Source organism: Galendromus occidentalis, unplaced genomic scaffold, assembly GCF_000255335.2.
Source record: "Galendromus occidentalis unplaced genomic scaffold, Mocc_1.1 scf7180000077121, whole genome shotgun sequence".
NCBI lineage: Eukaryota > Metazoa > Arthropoda > Arachnida > Mesostigmata > Phytoseiidae > Galendromus > Galendromus occidentalis.
This window is the reverse complement of record NW_003805109.1, coordinates 313035-333046: the sequence shown is the minus strand read 5'-3', so window position 1 is coordinate 333046 and position 20012 is coordinate 313035. Positions and strand designations below refer to the sequence as shown.

General features: G+C 52.0%; 3 protein-coding genes across 3 annotated transcripts; 2 read left to right on the top strand and 1 right to left on the bottom strand.

Moving 5' to 3' along the window:
• Positions 1-3056, top strand: LOC100906008 (leucine-rich repeat-containing protein 40). Its single transcript, XM_003741106.2, has 8 exons — positions 1-72; positions 453-632; positions 753-870; positions 1011-1204; positions 1317-1457; positions 1556-1828; positions 1917-2092; positions 2179-3056. Exons 2-8 carry the CDS (start codon positions 468-470, stop codon positions 2936-2938), a joined length of 1827 nt encoding a protein of 608 aa, XP_003741154.1. The 5' UTR covers positions 1-72; positions 453-467; the 3' UTR covers positions 2939-3056.
• An 8024-nt stretch (positions 3057-11080) lies between these two features.
• Positions 11081-12777, top strand: LOC100905667 (programmed cell death protein 10). The gene is made up of 7 exons (XM_029110859.1): positions 11081-11146; positions 11289-11378; positions 11466-11537; positions 11620-11712; positions 11858-12006; positions 12093-12213; positions 12345-12777. Exons 1-7 carry the CDS (start codon positions 11081-11083, stop codon positions 12414-12416), a joined length of 663 nt encoding a protein of 220 aa, XP_028966692.1. The 3' UTR covers positions 12417-12777.
• Positions 12778-13420: 643 nt separating this feature from the next.
• LOC100905522 (alpha/beta hydrolase domain-containing protein 17B) lies at positions 13421-16111 on the bottom strand. Its single transcript, XM_003741025.2, has 6 exons — positions 15878-16111; positions 15422-15556; positions 15187-15303; positions 14965-15049; positions 14635-14856; positions 13421-14545 (listed from the first exon to the last, which is right to left on the bottom strand). Exons 1-6 carry the CDS (start codon positions 16108-16110, stop codon positions 14456-14458), a joined length of 882 nt encoding a protein of 293 aa, XP_003741073.1. The 5' UTR covers position 16111; the 3' UTR covers positions 13421-14455.
• Positions 16112-20012: the final 3901 nt, after the last annotated feature.

The following is a 20012-nucleotide window of genomic DNA, read 5'->3' as shown; positions in this document are numbered from 1 at the left end:
AAAATCGATTTATGTGGCTGTGAGAGTGTCCGTCACGAATTTGCGCCTTCGCAATTTTATTGTCCGCGCAAGGTGAGTCCGAAGTCTATAGGACCGATCCCCGTATTTCTTCGATGCGCGCGGCATACGAGGACCTGCTCGCATCAACTGCCATTTGGGTCGAGCCCTGCTGCGACGTTTTGAAAGGAACTGACCCCAAGATCAGCTGTTCGGCCTTCGACAAGAAAATCAGAGATATCGTCGGCAGAACTCCATGGTCGGGACTCCGACACGATCCGGAAAAAGCTCTGATCGTAATCCTGCGTGCGGTGTCCGGCTAGGCCCTTTGAAACGACTTTGCGACGTTTCCTGTCCGGCCGAGCTGGTTGTCGAACACAGAGAGCGCCCCGATCGGGGAAAAATTCGCTCCTTTCTGAAGACTAATGTGACTTTATCAGCTCAATTGACTGCAGTTAAGGCCGCACACAATGTCGCGCGTACCCCCACGCCGACGAGCGCAATCGAGGACGAAGACCGGTGCGGTCTCGCCACCCCAAGAAACAGGCACAGATATCAGCATGGCTCTGATAAAATCGGCTCGTAAGAGCGGACAGCTCGCTCTGCAGAATCGAGGCTTCACGGAACTGCCGAGCGTGAGTGTGCTCTCGATATCACTTGGCGCATTCTCGCATTCTTATCCTTCCGAGACCGTCTCTCAACTTCCTAAGTCCTGAGCCGTATCTCTGAGCCCTGAGCTTCCGCGCTATTTTTAGGTGGTCTGCAACCTGAACAATCTCTCGGAGCAAGAGGTGAAATCGATCGATGTCACGTTGGATAGGGCCAGTCAAGACGATTGGTGGACTCAAATGCCCCTCTCGAAGTTATTCCTCGGTGGGTCCCTTTAAATTCTATCCATGCCTTGTCCTTGGAACGGTCCTGGCGACGACGGACCATCGGTCAGGCTCAATTCACTCCGGGAGCTCTGGAATATTCACGGGGTCAAGGAATGAGAGCCAAGTTCCGCTTCGCAGGGTCGAACCGACTGACCACACTCCCGCCGGAGATCGCTCAGCTAGAACACCTGACAATACTCGAGCTCCAGGATAACAACATCTCGAAGCTCCCTCAGCAGATGGAATCCTTAAGCAATCTAATTCGCTTGAACCTCAGTCACAACAAGATGACCGAGCTTCCAGATTGTCTTTGTCACTTGAAGGATCTCCGGGTAAGATCTCGGGATCGACAATCATGAATTCGGGAAGTCATTTTGCGAAGGCGTGACGGTCGAGAGGCGGAACTCCTGCGCTGACCGGTGAGAGCCTCGTTATTCCTTCCAGGTTCTCGCGTTGCATCACAATGAAATCAAGTCAGTTTCGGACAATATCAACAGTCTTCTGTCCTTGGACGATCTCGATCTCAGCCACAACAAGTTGAAGGAGTTACCTGACGCATTTACTTTCCTCTCTCGAACCAAAAAGGTCTGATCTACTCAGTATGGCTTGAGCACGATTACATAATACAGGTCGAATGATGCAGCTGACGCCCTAGCTCAATCTGGCGAATTGACCATTTACAGATAAATCTGGCGAATAATTGTCTCGAAGCTCTTCCGGCTGATATGGATTCGATGATTCAGCTAGTCTTATTGGACCTCTCGAACAATTGTCTCACGAAGTTACCGGAAGCCATCGGGAGATGCGGACACCTAGAACAGCTCGTGGCGCGCCACAACCGACTCGAGACGCTGCCTCCTTTCAGCAGAGAGAATCATCTCAAAGAATTGAGCGTGAGCTTCAACGCAATCAAAGAATTCAACGTCGGACATTGCGAAGCTCTGGTGATGCTGAAGGCAAGTCTTCGCACTGATCGTTCTTGTCACATGAGTCGAATCGATGCCCGCGGAGATCATCCATTGATGTTGAGTCCTTGGTTCACAGATCCTGGACCTCAGGAGCAACAAGTTGGCTAGCTTGCCGGAGGAAATTGCCAATTTGCAGAGCCTGGAGAGACTGGACATCGGGAATAACGAATTAAAGATCCTCCCAAATTCGTTGGGAGCTCTGAACCACATTAATTCATTACTTGTGGAGGGGAATCCCTTGCGTTCTATAAGGTGGGTTCCCGAATCGCTGCTACAGAGACGTTCTAGCGAAATCCTCGGAAATGACGCTCGTAATTGATCTGTGTCCGTATTTGTAGGCAGGACATTTTGCGCCGGGGAACGGTCTACCTCATGAAATATTTGAGAGATCGCCTGAAGGAGAGTCCAATGCAGCAGAAAATCCGCAAGTCTCGCGGAGGAGACGGACAGGAACTCGTGGATTCAGTGGATCGCTTCACGTTGAAATCTTCGAAAACATTGGATTTCTCAAACAAGGCACTGTCGACTCTCGACGAGAAAGTCATCGATATGGCCTGCGAGGATAAAATCAACCAGCTCGTTTTAACGAGAAACATATTCGTCACGGTCCCGGATACACTCGAACGGCTGGCCCAACAACTCACTGAACTCGACTTCAGCTTTAACAAACTTACTTCCATTCCTCCATTTCTGTCACAGGCGAAGCATCTGCAATACATGAACCTCCAGAGCAATCAGCTCTCAGATCTCCCCCCAGAACTTTCGTGCTTGGAGAACATTCGCGAGCTGAATATTAGCCAGAATCGATTTAGCAAGATCCCAGATTGCGTTTATGGCTGGAAGCGTTTCGAGATTCTTCTGGCATCCGATAACAGCTTAACGAGCATCGACGTGGAAAATCTTGCAAAGATCGAGACCTTAGCCACCCTGGACTTGCGGAACAATTCCATTTCCCAGGTCCCGCCGGAGTTGGGGAACTTGATACAGATCAAGAGTCTCCAACTCGATGGCAATCTTTTCCGAAATCCACGTCCTGCCATCCTGGCGAAGAGCACTCAGGATATCTTAGCTTACCTCCGTGACCGAATCCCCAGCTAACACGGATATACGTATTTCCATGCAATGGATGGACACCGCACATTGACGCACTCATTCGATACCATTGTTCTACGAGCAGTATATGAGCGAACGATTTTATCTGTGATTCGATACGTTGTGTTTTTGAATATCAAGAAGTAAATCCTGCATCTCATCACCCGCAGCACGAGGGATGTTGAACACGCCACAAGCATTATTCCATGTACTCGGATCTGTTTTGGGAAGCGCCGCACTCGCGAAAAACTCTTCCTGGTGTTTTTTTCCATTCCCGGTCGAGTTCGTCCATCGGAGAGCTTTAGTTCTCTACGAGTCGCATTACATCATCTATTGTTACGGATAAATAAAATGACTTCTGCACACCGAAAAAGTTCGTGCATGGTTTGGGGCAAGACCTCAGATTCACGTTCTTCTTATCGCAGGAGAGTTCCCCTCAAGCGAAGCAGCCTAGTGAGGGAATCATCGCTCACCATATATGGATTGAAGACTTTTTCGTGCCTGAGTTGCGCGTATCATATGTAGATGGTACTCAGTCTCCCTTCCTGTCGAAGCAAACCCCTGTGAGACATAAGACAGAATGCCGTATTCTCTCCAGTTGTGGGGCACCCCGAACTCCGACTCCGATGCCCGACCAATCTTTCCAAAGTGAGCCCGCGCAAAGATCCGTCGGTCATTCCTGAGCCAGATGACGGAACTTCGGAATGCGAGCTAGAAGGTTGCGCTACCTCTTTCAGGGAAGATTTGCCGGTGCATCTAAGTCGGAGTTTCGGCTGTATTGGAGAGAATACGGTAGACTCCGACGGTTTGCCCCGATTTCCATCGAGGTCATAGGGTCGACTCCATTCGAGAGCCTCTCCCTGAAAGTTTGAGCATACAGAGCCCGCTAATACTTCGGTGACCGATTCTGAAGAGATCTGAATCCAGCCTCGAATGCAGAACAATTCATGGGAGAGCAGAAGCATCTATTCGTTCCCTCACCATCATCAATCTCCTTCAGAGCTCCCTATCTGCGAGAGAGGACTTCTCGAGTGGGCACAACACTTTAATATACGGCAGAAATATCGCAGAAAAATACGTCGTCTGTCGAGGGTCTATCCGTCATCCGTCAAGCTCACAGTAGTCACTCCAAGCCTTTCCTTTGTATAGACCTGGAAACGGTGGATTCTCACCTATGTACGGGCCCTCTCGACAAACGGGTGGAACTCGCTTCGATAACCCGAGCGGTTCTTTCTCACATTGACCTCCAAGACTATCATTCCCAAAGAAAACCGTTCCGATGATCCCGGAGGTCCCGCTAGAGTAGAGCTCCCCGGAGATCGTGCCGGTCTCCGGGGACTGAGGAGCGAACACTCTCGATCTAACCGCGATCGTCGGACGCCGCGTTGCACGCTACCGTCCCGATCCAGGGGAACCGCCTCGGAGTTTTCCGACCACTCCTTCGTTTTTTTTCTCCTCCAACGTTAGTCAGAGTTGTCGTAACGTACCATCGTTAATATTGGTGTCAGAAGTGGGATTCGAACCCACGCCCTCATACGAGGCCCTTCGGCTCATCCACTTCAGGAAGGACCTCGTCATCGCCTCGGAAATATTGAGTTGCACTCAATTCTCCCGCGATCCCATCAGTCAATCGGTGTCTAGGAACCATCCTGCCTCATCGAATCGTCGTATTTCCCCGTTTTTCCGCTGCGATATCCCGACATCACTTCGTACCTCCAGCGCCGGCGAACCAAATCTCAACCGGAAGTCTCTACTCCAACTCGGACGCTTCCGCATCGATAGCTCAAGCAGCAGATGAGTATTATCTTCCTTTTTTCCACGGAAAAAAGTCAAAAATTCAGTCCAAGCCTCGTGCGTACGACGCTCGTCGCTGAGTGAAATCGCATCGCGATTTCCGCCGTCAGTGTCCGATAGAACCGAGTACCACTCAGTTCAGTCTATACACCCTGCCAAGTCTGTTCTGTGCCTTCAGATCTCATACTCTTTTTCGAGAGTCTCGCGTCGCACGCGTACTCTGACACCGTCTCGTTGCACGAGAGCCGTCAATCATGGGAAATCCGAAGGATGAAGGAGCGGGCCCAAGCGGGGCTCAGGATCACCAATTCCTGCTATCCAAGAATATCCTAATAAACAAACGGGCTGCGCTCACACGAGCCACGAACAAAACCGCCCATCTTAGCGATTCCAGAACAGATACACGCGAGTTCCACGCTAGAGCTCTGCGTGCTATGAACGATCTGGCCGCAGCAGGGAATGCGCTGGAGGAAGCCTTCAATACCTTCGCTCAACACCCCACCGCCGCAGCGGACCCTGGAAAGCTGGAAGCAGAATTCATCAAGCAAGACGAATACGAAGCAGCAGCAAAGGACGCGGCGGACAGACTCCAAGACGTCACCGCAATTGAGATTCTCATCGATGGCTCGTCTTCGTCACCCTCTAACCTGTACGCCTCGCCAGAAGCCAGCAGTCCAGTTGCACTGGAAACCCAGCTCCACCAGGTATCGATCAACGACGAGGGTTCCAATCAAGCTTCAGGTACGAGTCAGAGCGAGTCTTCGATAAACCCGGAGGCAGGTCAGCATGATGCGACCGCTGCTCCGCAGCCCGGTTGCCACCTAACCTCGTACGGCGTCCCTGGTTGGACGTGTCGAGATTTGCAGGCCATGGTCCCCAAGTTCCATGGGGATCCGACCAAGTTCAAAGAGTGGTGGCATATATTCATCTCACAGGTGGACTCGCAAAACATCGACGCATGCATCAGATCTACAGCCTGTGCGCAGCACGGAACCTCGACAGAAACGATAAGTTTGTAGAGTTCGTTTCAGGGCTAGCTCAAAACATCCACGCGTTAGTGTCGCTAGGCAGCACGTATGTCAGTCTATCAATGGTGCTCTCCCCCTTGATTCTCAAGGCTCTTCCAGAGAGATACCGCAACAAGTTTCACTTGGTTTTCCCGACTAAGTGTGCAGCGGACGCAGTGGAGCTGGAGGTCCTGATGAAGCTCTTGGAAGATCAAGCAGCGGCGCTAGATAAAAGCAAAGAACTCCTCCGCTTCTCGGAGTCAGAAAAACCGTCTCACGGTCAGCCGAAAGGCAACGGCAAATCTCATTTTGGCAGAAACGAGTCTCACTCGAAGCATCGCAATCCCTACAGTCAGAAAAATCAATTTTCGTTCGCCGGGCACTTCCCGGAGCCTGTCTGCATATTCTGCGCTAGTAATCACTCCAGCTCCAGGTGTCCGAAAGCTATGTCGGCAGAGGAACGGCGTAGAATGCTAGATGAGCAAAATGCGTGTCTGAGATGCCTCAGGAGAAACCATAATAGCAAGAAATGTAGAGCACATGTGAGCAACTGCGCGAGGGGCAAGACCCCCCCGACTTCGGCATCAAATAGCGTCTCGTGTAATTGCCAACCGGTGTCTTTTCAGGATCCGGAGTCTCTCTTGCAAACGGCCTACATGTGGGTCGAAAACAACGGTAAAAGAATAATCTGTCGGGCGATCTCAGACCCGGGCTCTCAACGATCTTTCGTTTCCAATCAAGTAGTCAAGCGACTCGGCGCGAAACCGGGCGGTAACGTCTCGTTGCGGGTACATGGAGTCGCAGGCGGGGTCTCTCAAGAGTTAGACCTAAACACCGTGCGGCTCACGGTCAGGAGTCGCTTCTCAGGTCGTAGCACGACCATCGGCTGCCTCGCTGTGCCTACAGTAATTAAGGGCATCCTTCCCAGAGCTGAGTTCCCACAGTTGGAACTTCAATGGGCGGATGTTAAGCAACCCGGGTTTCCTGAAATCATCGAGGTCCTAATTGGAGCTGACGCTCTCCCCTCGATTTATGACGGAATGTATCGGAGAGTAGGGCACCTTACCGCATCACCTACCATTTTCGGTTGGGTGTTGGGGGGGAGCGATCGGGCAAACGCAGTCGGCAGCTCGGTTACCACGTCGTTAGCCTGCGTTCTCCGCAGCGACGGCTACGTCGATCCCGCGGCATCGCCGCTTTCGTCCAAGACCAAACTTCGATTTTCTTTGGGATACAGAGTTCCTCGGCGTGGAGCACTCTACTACCGACGAGGACAAAAATTCTTTGGAGGCCATGGAAACCTTCCTCAAGGAGTCGATAAAGACCACCCCCGAAGGCAGATTCATAGTTTCCCTCTCTTTTAGAGAAAACATCCACACCTTGGGGGATAATCAGAAACTAGCGTATTCCCGTCTCATGGGCCTCCTGAAGTCTCAAAAAAAGAATCCGAAAGTTCTCAAAGCAGTAGACGACGAAATCTCTAAAATGGTCAATTCTGGCTACGTCGAACCCGCAGCTCCGAGAAAACCCGGAGACATGGCTTACTACCTACCGATTCTTGCGGTATCGAAAAAAACCCTCGGCTCGCAGGAACAAAAGATTCGTTTGGTCAAGGACGGAGGCGCGCGGTCTGCGGACGCGGCGTCTCTCAATGACGTGTTGGAAAAAGGCCCGAATTATTTGCCTGATTTGTTGGCCGTATTCCTCCAATTCCGACGAAAGCCTATAGCGATCGTCGCGGATATAAAAGCTGCATTTAACCAATTTCTGATCAATGAGAAACACCGGACCTTCTTAAGGTTCTATTGGCCGCTCGGCGTGTCCCGAAACGACGGCACCCCGGTACAGGAATTCTGGGCAACAGTCCTGGATTTCGGTTTGGTGTGCAGTCCTTGGCTGCACTGCGCCGGCGTAAGGCATCACCTCGATCTAGATTCTTCGTAACCGGGGCTAGGCGGATTGCTAACAAGGCCACCCATGGCTGTAAAGTCTGCGTCCGGTTCAAGGCGAAGGCGGCACAGGAACCGATGCCCCCCTCCCACATTTTCGCGTGGATCAATGTCCTCCCTTTTTCGTAACAGGGGTGGGCCATGCGGGTCCTTTTTACATAAAGACAACAGATGGCTCGAAGGTAGAGGCGTATATCCTCCTGTTCACCTGCGCGGTGACTCGAGCTCTAAGATTGGAACTGGTGGCGGACCTCAGCTCGTACGAGTTTCTTTTAGCGCTACGTCGCTTCATAAGCCGCAACCCATCGGTCTCCCGGCTCGTGTCGGATAACGCGCGCACCTTCCTCCGGGCCGAAAAGGAGCTTGATGCAATTTTCGAGCATCGTAAGCACCCGGCCACCCAGGATCTCTTGTCCAGGAAAAAGTTGGTGTGGACCCACTCCACGGAAAAGGCCCCCTGGACCGGAGCTTTTTGGGAACGACTAGTTCAGGTGGTCAAAAGACCCCTGCGCAAAATTCTGGGATCGCGCTGCTTGTCATTCAGAGAACTGGAGACGGTACTGATGGAAATTGAAAAAATGGTCAATGATCGACCTATTTCGGCGGTCGTAGTCGACCCCAGCGAACCGCGAGCACTGTCTCCGTCGGACCTGTTGTACGGGTACGCCTCTCAGCCGGCTCTACCGGACATGAAACGGGTAGCAGACACAGTGCGGTCGGCGAACGCGATAGTGTTTTCAGAGCGCTGGAAAAATCAGCAGCTCTGCGCGGCTTCTGGAAGCAATTCCACAATGACTACCTTCAGTATCTCAGGTCCGCGCACTACCGGAAAAATGAGGACAGTCGGCCTATTCAGCCGGGCGACGTATGTTTGCTGCACTCGGCCGACGCCTCCCGTGCTTTCTGGCCGCTCTGCGTAGTCCAAGAGGTTTTCGGCGGGCAGGGTACCGACGGTCGTCGGAGGTCTTGTTTAGTCAAAACAGCATCGGGTCAAGTTTTCAGACGACCCATACAATTGTTGTACCCTCTAGAGGTTCGACAATTCTCTCTCCCTACTTTAAATATCGCAGTTATCTCTCACCTATTGAGGGTAGCTGGTCCACCCAGGGGTGGTGATTTCGCTCGCCGACGATTGGCCCAACGCTTCAAGTATACCCACGAGCGTTCTCAACGCTGCGGCGGGATCACTCGCGTACCGGATGTTTCGGGACGCATCCTGCGCCCACCTCCGTTCTTCGGGCCTCAGGGCCGCCCACACCACTAAACTAAAGCGGTCGCGCTCCGCCTCGTCTAAGTTCGATATTTCCGGGACAAAACACCGTGCCCAACACCACCAGATGGCTCGAGGACTGTTTTCGCGACAACAAAAACGAGGCATCACCGTTCCCAGCGAGAAAACAACCGCGAATGTCCCTGCCCTGTAAGTTCGCGCGGTTGCTCGATTGCTCTGTGCCGGATAGACTTATTTATATCATGTTAACGGCGTTTTTTAATTTCGCGCCATCTTGAAGACGCTCCTCCGGACCGTTGCACGGTCAGTTCGTCTGTGACGATCTACACTAGAGCGCTGTACTGTCATGGTGTGAAGAGGCCGTTTAACCCGATGTATAATTCAGGATTTATCTTAACACAGGTTCAGGGGGAGTGTCACCGATATCATCGGTTAGATACATAGATACCCATGGTGCACTCCGTGACGGCTCCCTCTCCCTCTCTTCTCCGTTCCTCCTGAGGAGCGGAAACTCTCGATCTAACCGCGATCGTCGGACGCCGCGTTGCACGCTACCGTCCCGATCCAGGGGAACTGCCTCGGAGCTTTCCGACCATTCTCGCGTTTTCTTTCTCCTCCAACGTTAGTCAGAGTCGTCGTAACGTACCATCGTTAATAGCATCTATTCGTTCCCCCGCCGTCATCAATCTCCTTCCGAGCTCCCTATCTGCGAGAGAGGAGTTCTCGAGGGGGCACAACACTTTAATATCCGGCTCAATCGCAGAAGAATCCGTCTGTCGAAGGTCTATCCGTCATCCGTCAAGCTCACAGTAGTCACTCCAAGCCTTTCCCGAGTATAGACCTGAAAACGGTGGAATCTCACCAACGTACGGGACCTCTCGACGAACGGGTCGAACTCGCTTCGATAACCCGAGCGGTTCTGTCACACATAGACCTCCAAGACTATCATTTCCGAAGAAAACCGTTCCGATAATCCCGGAGGTCCCGCTAGAGTACAGCTTCTTCGATAGTTTCCACCGCACTGAGATTTCCCCGGTCGTGCGCGCTCCTTGGCAGGCCGATTGGCGCCTTTTACGCCCACAATGTGAGATAGATCCTTATGATGACAGGTTTCCGATTCTATTATCAGGCTTGCTTGGATGGAACGCCTACAGGGAGAGTCATTTCGGTTTTCTGCCGAGAGATTTTAATGGAGATAGCCCAACTTTCACCTCATCGCGCACTTTATCTTACAACCGGCGTACCCTGCCGCGCTGCGGCTCACGGCATGAGTAATAATCATACGTTTCTCGTGATTTTTTCCTTCTGGGCGACTTGTCCCCCAGTCACATCTGCGCATTCAAGATCGCCTGCATACCTGAGCGAGGAAGCTGGAGCTTCTTTCTTCAAGGGAAATGAGAAAGAAGCTGGTTGCGTTGTTCTACCCACCCCAAGGGATCAGAGTTCCCTCCGTCATGCATCATTCGGAACTTGTCCGAACCATTGTCCCCTAGCCTTACATCGCCTCGCAGTCTGCGAGAATCATGGACAATCTTCGGACTGTTAGCTCTGATCGAGGGGGGAACGGTCCCTGATTCTATCGGGATGTAACTGCCAAGTTGAGAAACCAAAGGAAGCGAGGCCCCAGAATTATCTCGAAGCTGACCGAAGTTCACCTCGAGGCTCTGTTCTGGGCTGAGGGTCCAGAATTGAGCGGCGCTGGCCAAACGGCCCAATGTTCGGCTTACTGAATAGTAGTGGTCGCTCGATCTGGCTCGAGTTCCCGGCGGAGATCATCAGCATCATTGTTCCAACTCTCTCCCAACAAAACAATCGGCTTCTGTTCGATTTTACCCTGAGACTTCTCTCGGTGGGCTCTCAACAACAGACTTGTCAGACTTTCGAACGTCTGGTATTCTAACCACACCATCAGTCGAAGGAAGGATACAGCTTACTATTGTCGAACGAAGCAACTCTCGATCGCTCAGACTCCCAGTCGAAATGACAGAGCCACGGGAGATTCGAAAAACTAGGTTCTAATTCAGTGTCTGGAAGCAGCGCGCAAATAAGCACGGCTACGACGTCGTCTCTATAAGCTCGGTCTTTCTCTCATGATAGTACTGGCCCTCTTCTCATTCGGTGAAGTGAGGAGACGTGACTGCCTTCGATCCGTGGACTTGATCGAAGCATGAATGAAGACGTCCCCCTGGCGGCTCTCCTGATGCCGATCCTGGTGAAACCGATACTCGAAAAGGTGGGCAAACGATGTTTTCCGGATTTGGCGTTCGAGGTCTAACGATCCCATCGCTTTCACTGGAGCCATCAGAAAGCCGGCTGCTTTCCTATCCCTGTCTGAGAATCAGGTCCGTGAGAAACGGAATCGATCCTTCTTGCAGCTCGAACGTAAGGAAAACGCAGCAGCTCAGATACTCCAGTCATCCCTGGAGAAAACGGAGAAAAACTCGCCCGGATTCCTCTTGGAACTGGTGGGCAGCCTCTCTTCAGATGTTGTTATACATATGTTCATATCTTCTCGGGGACTCCCATTCCCAGGTGACGATTAACGCTTCTAGGTACGGGTTCTCCTCCACAAAACTCAGTGTGAAGATCAGATCAATCTCACGGAAACAATTCTGAGACTACAGGTGGGTCTGAACGAAGCATAGGAGAATTATCCAGGCTTGGGGACTCCCCTCGGAAATCGACGCTAATCTGTTCCCTTGCTAGGGTGCCTTGGCGGATTCTGAACCGGAGCTCAGAGTGAATAGATCCGAAGAAATCTACCTTGAACTAAATCGGAGGAGTATATATCTGAAGAAGGTATGTATATTAGCGGAGATCTGCATTGATATGACAGTGTCCTGGTCGGATTGGAAATTGATTGGGACCGTTCAGATCATCGGAGCTTTTCGACCGCATATAGGAATAAATCGAGAAGCGTGACAGAGAGGTGTCGCCCTTGCAGGTTCTGTCGCGCGTTCCAGAGCAAATCCGGGACCGCCCGAGCTTCCTCGATACTATCAAAGATATCGCGTCTGCGATAAAAAAACTTCTGGATGCCGTCAACGGCATCACCATGAGTGCGCCTCACAGGAAGCACGCTCTCGAGCAGAGGTTAGTGAGGTCACGGATGGCAATGAAAATCGTAAGACTGGGGCTTACATGCGAGCTAATGGAAGCACTCTCCACGGTCCTTTCAGACGTCGAGAGTTCGTGAAGTACTCGAAACGTTTCTCAAACACCTTGAAGGAGTATTTCAAAGAAGGAGAAGTTGAACCTGTTTACGTATCCGGACTCTGCTTGATATATCAAACAAACCTGGTGAGGACTTCTGAGCCCCATCTTCAGAACGATAGAAGTCTCGAACGAGCGGGCTCATTCCGCCGACGAGCTCGGGTCGGGATTTCGCCCCATGACCATGATCTTTCCTCATCGATCGACCTTGATTGCAGGTTGTACAATGCACCAAGAGGGATTTCGAGCGTCCTTCTGTGAACGGAAATTCCAGCTCGTTGCGGAATTAGGCCGCGCGGGAGCTACCGGACGGCTGCATCGTGATGAGCTGTTCTTCAAGTACAAATATGTATATCCTGCATATTGGGATGTACGCCTTCAATAGATATATTCGAATGAGCAGCGCGCGGCTTCGAATCGACTATCGATTCGAATATCCGGCTCGTTCCCCGGCCCCGCGGAACAATCGCCCGAAATGAGGTAGACGCCGCTTCTACAGATTTTTCTGATCGATCACAGAGGGATGCGCAGAATTTCGAGTAGCGAGTAGCTGTCATTTGTTGTTAATTATTTCACCGACGGCCCTGATCGAGGATAGATTCGCCCGAATAGCGTTCCGAGTCAGTGGAGTTGAATAAAAGAGTTGAAGCACGCTTCCGGTGGTTCCGTTCAATTTTGTGGAATGATGTGCCCACGAGCCAACCTCTCGTAAGCGACAGCTCCCCAAAACTTAGGGCTACGCGGCCCATTCTTGACAGACAGACAGCAAATGTTCTTCGCCGACCGCATGAAGAGTAATTGAGGTACGAACGGCCCACCCTATCCACAATTCAGGAATGCCAGAGAATACATGCCGGAATTTCTCTAGGAAAGCTCAGTCTATCGAGCGGAAGTCGAAGGTTGCTGCTTGTTCGCGATCATTTTTCCCGAGGAGACGCGCAAGAAGCGGACTTCCCGCGTGTTCCGTCGACCTAGAAAAGCCCATCCGTGCGAGGGATCTGGAATTCAAGTGCAAAACGATAGAGACGGCCTCGTGGCCGCATCGCGCACAAGGTCGCCTTCCGGAATCCAGGGGCCGCTTACTTTGTGATAAATCCTCGTTCTATCCGGGCCAAAGCCGGGGTACATGACTCAGGTCTTGGCCGAAAGGACGTCCGTAGCGAGGCCGCGCGCTGACCTCCGGACCCACTAACCTCCGGACCCACTAGCGAAGGGATCGAGAGAGGCACAAGGGACAGTGCATGACAATGATATGGATTCGGATGCGTGATTCAGAGTACGCAATTTAATAGGAAATTTTTATTGACAATTGATTCGGAATCACTTATGCCGTTTCGTGAGCTTACTCGAAGAGGAACGAGGAGTGTTCGTGCGACAACCTAGGGAAGTTTTCTCGATCGAGCATCCAGCTGGAGTGGACCATCCACATTGATTTTTCCACTTGCTCCGACCGCAATACGATCCGCAAACGGAGACAATGGTTCCCTTCTTCCGACGATGACTTGCGGCGAAACGACGGCCGGAAGGAATTTCACGGAAAATCCGCACGCTTAGTCGCTGCCACTGGGCAATTAACTACTTTACGTATTTTCTGTCTCCGCTCTACGTGCTCAAACGGAGAGAGACCGGCAGATCGAGAAGAAACCGAACTTTGTACACATCTTTGAAACCTAGGTATCAAGGTACCGAGCCAGAACACCGCTCATCGATCGTTTGATCATCCGCAGAGTAATCCGATGGAACTGTTCAGCGAGCATTGGAAATGATATACTTCGGCGTACCCATTTGCAGTGTTCCACAATCGTTATTTACACATAAATATAGCTCAGAGAACCAACATCGCGCCCCATACGAGAAGATAATGGATACTTCCCTCTCTACACCATTCGAATCTCTCAACCTCCTCCTTGCAATAATATCGACATGCATGTATTGTGAATAAAGTTGCTGTTGTTGTTTTCGCCGCCATCTGTGACCACCATTCGCTTCTGTATCCTCCCGAACCGCTCACCTCTAGATCAGACGGAGCCAATCTAGCCAAAGGTTCTCAGAGGGAGATGGATAGAATTCGCTCAATCACCAAGTCGCATTCAATGCTCTCGCATATAATCGACCTCACGTCTGGATCAATTGTGGCTGATCATTGAGTTTTCACAGGAAATCCAGTGGCGCAGCGTTCGATGCTGCGTTTCCTCCACCTGCTGTCAATTAGAGCTATTATTTGTCGGTTCATCTTAAGTTTGTTCGTTTACGCTGTGGTGATTGCACAAACGCTCCACGGCTGAACATTGAGAGGATCATTCCGATCAGACACCAGTCAGCTATGGGCCTAAGTTGTCAATTCCACGGTTATGAAACGTTTCAAACGATCCAGGTACTGAGAGTAGAGTTCAACGTCGTTGTGACCGGCTCCCTCGACCTGAAAGGCAATTGATCGATAAATCTACTGAAACTTCCCCCCGTCGGTCGAGAGAAACAGACCGTCGCTCCGTCGAATGGAACACTTACCCATAGAGGTTCCACGGGACGTGGACACTGTTCGTAAATGGCGAGTCCATGGCTAAAGTCTATGACCTCGTCTTCCGTGCCGTGTATGACGAGAACCGGAGACGATATCTTTGGGATTTTATCTATTGATGGGAATGCATCGAAGAACCACGTCCGTTTCGTCTGAGGAAAAGCCACTCGCATTCCTGACATCAACGGGGAATGCAGGACAACAGCTCCGACCTGGAATTCCATTTTTCCCACGTGAACGATGAGCAGATTACATCACACGTGATTTCATGTTCGAGAATGAAGCCACGCTCATTTTTCCCTACGCGGAAGGAAACTCACCTCATAACGACTTGCGAGATCCACCGTAGGTACAGTTCCTATCGACTGTCCGTACAGAATTATGTTCTCGGGAGATATGCCATACCTGCGAAGGGTAAATATATTTGAGTTTGTACTCCACGCAACGATCAGGCCAATCCACGAGCTCCGAATCAATGGTTTTCAGAGCGGATGAATCGTCAAGTCAGTTGTGCAATTGCTGCCCTCTCTGAAAGAACATGCCTCGTTCGAAGAGCTTGCCACGCGGCGTCGATGTCGGCGTAAAGATTCTTCTCCGACGGTTTCCCAGTCGAGACGCCGTAGCCGGAATAGTCATATGAGAAGATGTTACAGTTGATTCTGAGAAGAAGGCGTGAAGTCATCGAGAATCGATTCGATTACGGAGGCGAGATTCCGATGATGCCAGGGATAAAGGTCGCGAAATTGTCATCCATTGAATGTTCTTGATCCAACTAACCTTGTTCCTAAGCCCAGGTAGAATGAGGACATCTGCCCGAGGTCGATAGCGTTCCCGTGCGAGAAAAGTATCGTGAAACGTGCGTTCGGCGAGCATCGAACGTGCATGCAAGCCATCCGATTCCCTCTGGATGTCCTGGAAAATAGAGTCGTTCAAGAGCTGTCGTTTCAGTATGGTATTGTAGGTCTTTTTCGAGAGCCCAAAAGGGTTTCAGCCGCTACCAGACTCGGGTTATTCAGTCCGGATCCCCTCGGCTTCGTAAGTCAGCCAGCATGCCTGGTCTTTCATATCCTCGTCGCGTATGAGCTATCATATCTCGGCGAGGAGACGATACGGAAACGATTTCGAATGGGGACTCCGGGACTCTGTTGAGCCCCGAGACGATAAGAATCCTGCATGGAAATAATCCCGATCAGCTCTCGGAAGGACTTCACAATGCATGTCTTGAGAATTTACCTCGTATAGAACACTTCGGTGGTTTCGAGTTCTCGGAGAGAGTACTGCCATTCAGCTCTCTCTGTCAACTCGAGCGTGTATTTCGAGCCAGTTTCGTCCGGCACGAAGGAGTAGGTGGCTTCCGGGGGCAGAAAAGCCAGTTTCGATGCGATTCTTCCGGGCAAGGGAGGACAACAGAATAGGCAGCACAGTTCCGACAGGCTCAGCCCGTTCATTTCACGATTTGGTGCCATCTTAGCGATAAGGACGCTCCCTCACGTTTAGGAGCACGACTGGCTCCGTACAGTTTCCTGCTCGGTAGTCCGTGGACAGCGAGTCGCTCTGGACACCTCGTTGTAGAGAACGTCTCTGCACTCGACCAAGCCAACGCCGAGTCCGATACCGGTCGCTTCGCCCACTTGTGAAAAGGAAGATTTCCTGCCGAAGGCGAAACTAGCAGCCGCTCACAAGATGACGAGTTATTCCGAGTTGTCGATAGTCTTCAGTTCTTCGTCATGTTTCCGTCGTTCTACGGGACTTCAGGTGCGACCGTTGTCGACTCCGAGGAGTCAATCAAGAGAACCTAACCGACAGGATGCACGGCAAGCGGGGGAATCACGAAAGCTGATCTTTGCAGCCGAGTATCATTCTGCAGTGGCGTCGAGTTGTTCAGCCCAACAACGGATCGTCTCGATATTGGCCAATTAACGGTCAGTGGTAACGGCCTAACCGAGACTACCCGGAATCGTTACTGCCGCTGGTGTTGCGGTCCCGTCCTTCCGTACGGTGTTTCATCCGGCGGTTTCTGAGCTATCGCTGTAGATTATCATAAACTCGTGATCAGAGGAGGTACAACTCGTTTTTCTACCACAGAATGTTTGTTTCCTGCTGAACACGAAAATCGGCCACAAACAGCGGCAGCGATATGAAGCGAACACCGCTCCACACGAATCAGACACAGAGCCAGCCACCCAGCCAGCTAGTCAGTCAGTCAGTCAGCAGCACAAACACACACCACCAACACAGCGAACGCAGACGGACAAACGACGACGGCGGTGCAGGTGGAGGCGGCTGGATCTGGGGCTCGACCCGTACAATCATATGACTGTGTGGCGTACTTTCTGTGAGCCTTTGCGCGGGGTGAGGATGCCGCACGAACAAACGTATAATACACAATCAGGGAGCGCGTGCGAAAAGAACGCGGGATGAAACTCTGCGAAAGTGGAATCTGTTGTTGACGGGAGAGCGAAGCCAATGGTGTCCGTGATCTTTGCTCATACTTGGAGAGGAATCAGAGCGCCCCTGAGATTTTTTTCCGACACCTCAGTCAGTCGCAGAGGAGTCCATCAAACGGGATTGAGGTGAACGGTACTGAATTCTCGTGTATTCTAAAGGGTCCCATCCGCTTGAATTGCCGCTCCTCTCTCTTTCGCATTCGACAACCGAGACTTCTTTGCCGATGATGGCCCTCGCTGATGTCGGTGGATATCGTGATGTCCATGAAGAGACCATCTTCGCAATATTGGGTCCGGAGGTACAAAATTTAGGTCGGCCGCGGCCCAAGGATTCTATACCAGCATTCGCCCAAGAGCATGGGGTATCCTTCGGAGATCCCAGGGACATCCCACGGGGACCACAGGGGATCGCTGAGGGAACCAGGAGCCAGAAGTACGCTGATAGGTCAATATGAGTACCTACTGGAACTCGGACAATTCACAAACTCCAGAGACTGAGGGCGCCAGCTTCGAATCAGAAACGATATGTCAACAGTCGAAAAAGTCCGACCAGATCAGGGAGAGTGAGCCAAGCGGATCGCTTACAACACTCGGCCTCCCATCGGTCGTCCAAGAAGACAATGAACACCAGGGAACTATGGGGTAGCCGATTGGATATCAATGGGAGAACTCAAATTCTACCTGGATCTCCCGCAATCCTCGAGAGGATGCTCACCCAGGTTTAAGGGAAATCATCGTCAGAGACCCGTTATTTATTTGCTTGCAAAGGATCTGTACGAAAGGAGTTGATCTGGAATGTGACCCGTAGCTTCTGATACAGCGGGTCGAATCATTTCGGTCATCATCCCGTGGGAGGTAGGAACCATGAGGGACTTACGAGTTTCACCGGATGGACGCACGCAACTGCACGCGGGAGGCGGAAACAAGCACGCAGCTCATGTAGCCCGGGGCGCGCTGTAGGCTTGGAGGGAGGTGATGGCCGCGTCAGCTCTGTCAGGTAGATGTCACTCCCGCCAGCTATCCATCGATTCCACTCTCTGTCCTCAGTCGACTCGACTCCAGATGACAGGGACCAGCACCTGGAATATCACAGCGAGAGTTGCTGTTGATGATAGGGTCGTTGCAGGTGAAAATGTGAGGCGGGGAACTTCGCATGCCCGAGGCTGCTCTCAACTTTCTCGACGAATCCACTCGGGAAAACTCTTCAAGCGTCGAGCTCGGTCCACAAGAAGCAGAGCTTCTGCTTAAGGGCTCGAAGTAGACGACTTAGTGCCGATCGGATGTTCCAAACGCCCCGCTAACCGATAGCGAGATCAACGGCAACGTCCTGGGCGTTTGCGCACATCAAGAGTGGAAGTGAGGCCCGTTCAAGCCTCACCTCCACTTCAGCCGGATGGTAATGATCCGAAGAGAGACGGGTAAGCGAGAGATTCGCACACATCGAATCCCATACGTGTGAGGACACTCCCGAAATTTCCTTTGAGAAACCCGCTGTCACTCTCGACGGCGTCGTTCGTGTGCAGTTGCGCTCCATAAAGAGGAAGGCGAGTAGCCCCGATACGATGTGGCCATTGATTCCGAATGTGATCGGCGGGAGCTTGGAACTAGGAAATGAATTTGGGAATGAAGCACAAGTCTCGCCGGGCGAAAGAGATATAAACAGACAATAATGCAGAAGAAAGCGGCGACCGTACGTATTCGAGGTTCGACCGCCAAAGCATCTTGAGTATGATGCTCGGGAACAGGATCGACCCGTCCGGATCGCAATGAGGGAGCACGGTATGCGACGAAACTCGCTCGCTCTCGTGCAGGGCGCGTGATTTCACGAGCAAGACCGGCAGCCGCCGAGCTGGTGCGCTTCACTAGGCTTTGAGCGCAAGCATCGGTAGATGCGCGCGCCAGGAAATTCGACTTGCACCGCAGCTCGCATCGCGCCGTCGAAATCGCCCATACGCACTGGCGTGGCACGGCCCGGGCCTTCCGGTCTCTGCGCTCGAAGCTTCGCCGCGTGAGCAGGTGCGGTCGGCGACTTCATGCATGCAAATGCCACGAAGCCCACCTAGAGGATTGAGCCGCGGCAGTCCGTCTCCCTCTCACGGAAAAGAATCGCCGTCGAGTAGTGCCGAAAAAACTGTGCTGCTGCTGCCATGCAAGAAGTCGGATAATTTCTGAAGACCGAAGGATTGATCCATCTCCCGATCTCGCTCTCTTCTCCTCCTCATTATAGGTCGAAGAGTCCATAGTGCGGAGCGGAACTGTCGGCTGGGGTGGACGCGATCTAATGCCCACTATCGGGACCCGATAAGGCTCGCTTCTCAACAAGTGGATAATGAGGCTCAGAGGGCAGCTAGAGGTATGAAAATCTCCAGACATCACCGTCGTACTTGTCCAAGAGTTCCCCTTGTGCGCGGGCACCTTAGCGATTCAAGACCTGCAAATCATGGACCGCGAGGGCACCTGCAAAAAGAAGGATACCGAGGAAGAGCGACTCCCACTCGTGAGCCTTTGCACTCGAATGTCTCCCATGATTTAGGGGCAAGTCTTCATCCAGTGGGATAGGCGCGGTTTCGACCGTTGGAATCGAGCATGAAGAGAACCCCCAAGGAAAGGAGAATTCCCCGACGCTCACGAACCGAAAAAGGACAATTCCCGACTCCTGCGGTCGCCCGATATCAATCTATCCACTGTTCCCCTTCGCTCCGGATTTTCTCGCTTTATGTATTTGGGGGCGGATGACGGATGAGGCGGATTTGAGCGATATGCTTAGTACCCAGTGGCATTCGAGCTTTCGCGCCTTCCGTAGCATCCAGGTCCGGGAGCGGCGATGGCTGACTGAGTGTCTATCTCTCTCTGCGGAACTCGTCTGCTGGGGGAGAGGGTCATCTGAGCCTCCAGCCCTGATGATTGCATCAATTTTTGAA

Excerpts from the sequence above, each read along its gene's own strand:
- LOC100906008 (XM_003741106.2), top strand. The coding sequence starts at position 468 with ATGTCGCGCGTACCCCCACGCCGACGAGCGCAATCGAGGACGAAGACC. Across the intron at positions 871-1,010 it reads CCTCTCGAAGTTATTCCTCG|GGTCGAACCGACTGACCACA; the intron begins GTGGGTCCCTTT and ends TCCGCTTCGCAG. Across the intron at positions 2,093-2,178 it reads AATCCCTTGCGTTCTATAAG|GCAGGACATTTTGCGCCGGG; the intron begins GTGGGTTCCCGA and ends CCGTATTTGTAG.
- LOC100905522 (XM_003741025.2), bottom strand. The coding sequence starts at position 16,110 with ATGGCACCAAATCGTGAAATGAACGGGCTGAGCCTGTCGGAACTGTGC. Across the intron at positions 14,857-14,964 it reads ATCTCGCAAGTCGTTATGAG|GTCGGAGCTGTTGTCCTGCA; the intron begins GTGAGTTTCCTT and ends ATGGAATTCCAG. Across the intron at positions 14,546-14,634 it reads GTCCCGTGGAACCTCTATGG|GTCGAGGGAGCCGGTCACAA; the intron begins GTAAGTGTTCCA and ends ATTGCCTTTCAG.
- LOC100905667 (XM_029110859.1), top strand. The coding sequence starts at position 11,081 with ATGAATGAAGACGTCCCCCTGGCGGCTCTCCTGATGCCGATCCTGGTG. Across the intron at positions 11,538-11,619 it reads AAACAATTCTGAGACTACAG|GGTGCCTTGGCGGATTCTGA; the intron begins GTGGGTCTGAAC and ends TTCCCTTGCTAG. Across the intron at positions 11,713-11,857 it reads GGAGTATATATCTGAAGAAG|GTTCTGTCGCGCGTTCCAGA; the intron begins GTATGTATATTA and ends TCGCCCTTGCAG.